The sequence below is a fragment of the Lipotes vexillifer genome, unplaced genomic scaffold (genome assembly GCF_000442215.2).
Source record: "Lipotes vexillifer unplaced genomic scaffold, Lipotes_vexillifer_v1.1 scaffold71, whole genome shotgun sequence".
Classification (NCBI taxonomy): domain Eukaryota; kingdom Metazoa; phylum Chordata; class Mammalia; order Artiodactyla; family Lipotidae; genus Lipotes; species Lipotes vexillifer.
The window spans coordinates 5405480-5409028 of NW_006793703.1; the positions used below are offsets into that span (position 1 = coordinate 5405480).

At 34.6% G+C, this 3549-nt stretch overlaps 1 protein-coding gene across 3 annotated transcripts in view; it reads left to right on the plus strand.

The window, feature by feature from the left end:
* LUC7L2 (LUC7 like 2, pre-mRNA splicing factor) overlaps positions 1-3549 on the plus strand; it is a 57099-nt gene that overhangs the window by 45532 nt on the left and 8018 nt on the right. For all 3 annotated transcript variants that reach the window (XM_007466607.1, XM_007466608.1, XM_007466609.1), the window contains 2 exons: positions 173-264; positions 2509-2538. In XM_007466607.1, coding sequence (XP_007466669.1) covers positions 173-264; positions 2509-2538 — 122 coding nt within the window. The remainder of the gene's footprint in view (positions 1-172; positions 265-2508; positions 2539-3549) is intronic.

Here is a 3549-nt window from a genome sequence, read left to right on the forward strand (position 1 = left end):
GGAAACAGACTTGTAAGCTTAATGATTATACCTGGCAAAACTTCAAAATGAATTCTTATTAAAAACTTTTTAATGTTAGATGTGGTAAAGTTTAGGATAATGCTCACTAAGAATGGGCCCAGTAGATAATGCTTCTCATTTAGTATTATTTGAACTGTCATTGTTTTTTAAGAGAGTTGTAGCTGAGAAGCAGGAGAAAAGAAACCAGGAACGCCTGAAAAGAAGAGAAGAAAGGGAGAGAGAAGAAAGGGAGAAGCTGAGGAGGTATGGAGTAATTAATTGAGTAGTCCACGTATGTGAAGTTGAACATCCCTGGTTCTAAAAAGAGATGTGATTATACAAGGTTGTAGATGTTAATAAATCTGGACATGAGAAATTTCTGTTTACTCTTAAAAATGTTACCATGTGAAACAATGTTTATTCAAGTATGTTAACTTATGGCTGTTTAAGTTAAGGAGATTTCCTTCAAAATGTATGGAAGAGGGAATAATGATTGCTTCACATCTGTATGTGTAGTAAGATATATAACAAGGCCCTTTTCTAGCCCTCTGATTTTCATAATGGGCTAGCTTTGTACCAGGCTGGCATGGAACTATTTTATGATATATACTTGTTGATAGAAGGTTTGGGTTATTTTTTTGTCCGCTTCTTTCATTGATTATTTTACACTGTACTTTGATTCTGTATTTCTTCAGTTTAGGAGCTATAAACTGTTAAAATTTTTATTCATTTATTAATAGCTAAATGTGCACAATTCTTTTTATATTGACATATTAGTTGATAAAATCATATTCTTCATATTTAGAATGTTTACATGTTCTGGGTCACTTTTACCCATGGGCAGCAAGTTGTGTGGCATCATGTTTATAAAATTCAGCAATTTTCAGCTGGGAGGGGTATGCCACAAAACATTTACCTGTAGTTCTAACTTAATAGTGTTCCCTTAATTGTATTACGTATCTCTGAAATTTAAATAACCTTCTCTTCAGCAAATGTCCCTAAATTAATTAAAATCTTTGATAATACAGGACTAGGTTATGTCAGCTTCTTCCAAGCTTTGATCCTGTTACACTCAGTCTATTTCAAGACATTTAAACTGACTTCATTTGTGTTACATGGCTTGTAACAGGTAATCTTTTTGCACTGTAATGACAAAACAAAACAAAGCTACATATGGACATGTTCCTGTTTAGAGGATCTGCTGTCATTCTTCCGTTGATATATATGTTCTTCATTTACTGGTAAATTTTACCTCAGAGCTTTATCTCTGTTCTCTTTTGTGTATACTAAGTTTCTGTGGGAATATTGCCCAGTATTACAATATTTAAGACAATATGAATGGTATTTGAAATCTCAGTTTAAGCTAAAATTCAACAGAATATAGTGCCACTAGTGTAAACTATTCAACTGAGGTGATAGTCAAATGAGAAAAAAAATTCTTTGCAGGACTACATTTTCACATGTGTAAAGATAATGAGAAAGTACATCACATCTTACTCCTTAATGACAAATGGCAAATTGCCTTTAACATTAGTTATAAAATGTTAACACTGTTTCAGAAATGTTTAAAAAAAAATTTTTTTAAACTATCTGTGAACTTGAGGACCTAAGTGTGGAAGATGAGGAAATTACTAGTAAGTAGAAAATGACACATAAAATGGGATTCCAACTATGGTATTGAAAAGGATAATGATAAAAATTACTGTCACTTGATGCTTACTATGTGTCAGCCACTGCACTAAGAATTTACCTATATTCATCTAATACTTGAAAGCCCCCTGTGAAATTTTTATTACTATCCCTCTTTTGCAAATGACAGACTAAGCTGAGGGAAGATACATAATCTGCCCAGGCCACACAGATAGTGAGTGATGGAAACAGTTAAGATTTACATCAGGCTGAATCCGAAGTCACGCTGCCTGCAACCATGGTATATATTCTCCACCAAAAACCCCCTGTGACTGACTTCCTAGTAACTGTAATATTAGCTGTTACTATCTGTTGAGCTTTAATTATGTGCTAGGAAATATGAAGAGTACTTTATATAAGAGTATATTGTGTGTCATATTAAGAAACATAGTATGATTGAACTGAGTGTTCTAGGGATTACAGTATGAGGTGATAATTACAAAGTATTGTCTCACAGATGAGAAATTTTATTCTGTTCCCAGAGGGAAAGAAGAAATGACAGAGATACAAATAACAAAGAATTTTTTCCAGGCTGGGAGGTGGTTTTTGGAGATTTAGTGAGTTGTGTTGTGTTTTAGTCTTCTAGGAGCATATTCTTTTTTTTAGAACCAGGTTGCCTAGTTAAGGGGTATGCCAAAGTGGGGAAGTCTGTAAAGTTTGTGGTGCCTTTTGGAGAAATTTGTGTACATACATACAAGCCTTATATTTATAAAACTAATATAAAAATTAGAAATGAGGATGTAATTTTAACAGTACATTGTACCTTTTCTTCCTTTTTTATAGTTACTTTTCTAAAAACAGATAATATTTTTTTTTTAGGTCTCGATCACATAGCAAGAATCCTAAAAGGTAGGTATTATACAAGATAAGTTGTGAAGCTGTGTTTTCCAAAGGTAGTTTTTATAGATTAAATATCTTTCTTAAAATGAATGAGAATTAATTAGTACTCTTAATTCTTTTGTAGCTCACATTTGAGCAGTGTCATTTGAGAAGTTGGTCAGAAGATACTCATGAGCTACAGTTTAGTTTTATCAGAGTAAAATCACAAAGTGCCCTGGAGTTATAGAGAAAGCTAAAAATATTTCAGAATATTTTATTGAAATCTTCTTTAGAAGCTCAGAGTAAACATGTGACGGGATTTATTTTTAAAAATCAATTTGGGTGGTACGTCTAAGAAACACATTCTGAGAGGTTGTACCTATTCAAAATATAAATAGTTGGATACATTTTGAATGAGGGAATCCATGGTGAGTTAATTAAGGGGGAAACAAAAATGTTTGTTTGCACCCAATCTAGACTTTATTACTTCTCCCCTTGTACAGTGATCCCAAAAAGCTTTAAAGGGGCACTTTTTAAATGCCCCTTTAAATAGAAAGAGGACAAGATAACACTTTGTTTTGACCTTTGGCACTAATATTTGTGGGCTTTTTGAAGCTTTTTTTTTTTTTTTTAATACAGTTTTTACTAGTTTCTGACAATTTTTCTCTTTCTAAGGTGAAGAAACATGGTGCACTTCATCCTTCTTAGTTCTTCACTTGCTGTTCTCTCATTCCTGTCTTGAGCCTTTTTTTTTAATAAATTTATTTTTGGCTGGGTTGGGTCTTCGTTGCTGCGCACGGGCTACTCTTCGTTGTGGTGTGCGGGCTTCTCATTGTGGTGGCTTCTCTTTGTTGCCGAGCACGGGCTCTAGGAGTGTGGGCTTCAGTAGTTGTGGCATGCGGGCTCAGTAGTTGTGGCTCTTGGGCTCTAGAGCACAGGTTCAGTAGTTGTGGCACATGGGCTTAGTTGCTCGGTGGCATGTGGGATCTTCCCAGACCAGGGCTCGAACCCGTGTCCCCTGCGTTGGCAGGTGGATTCTTT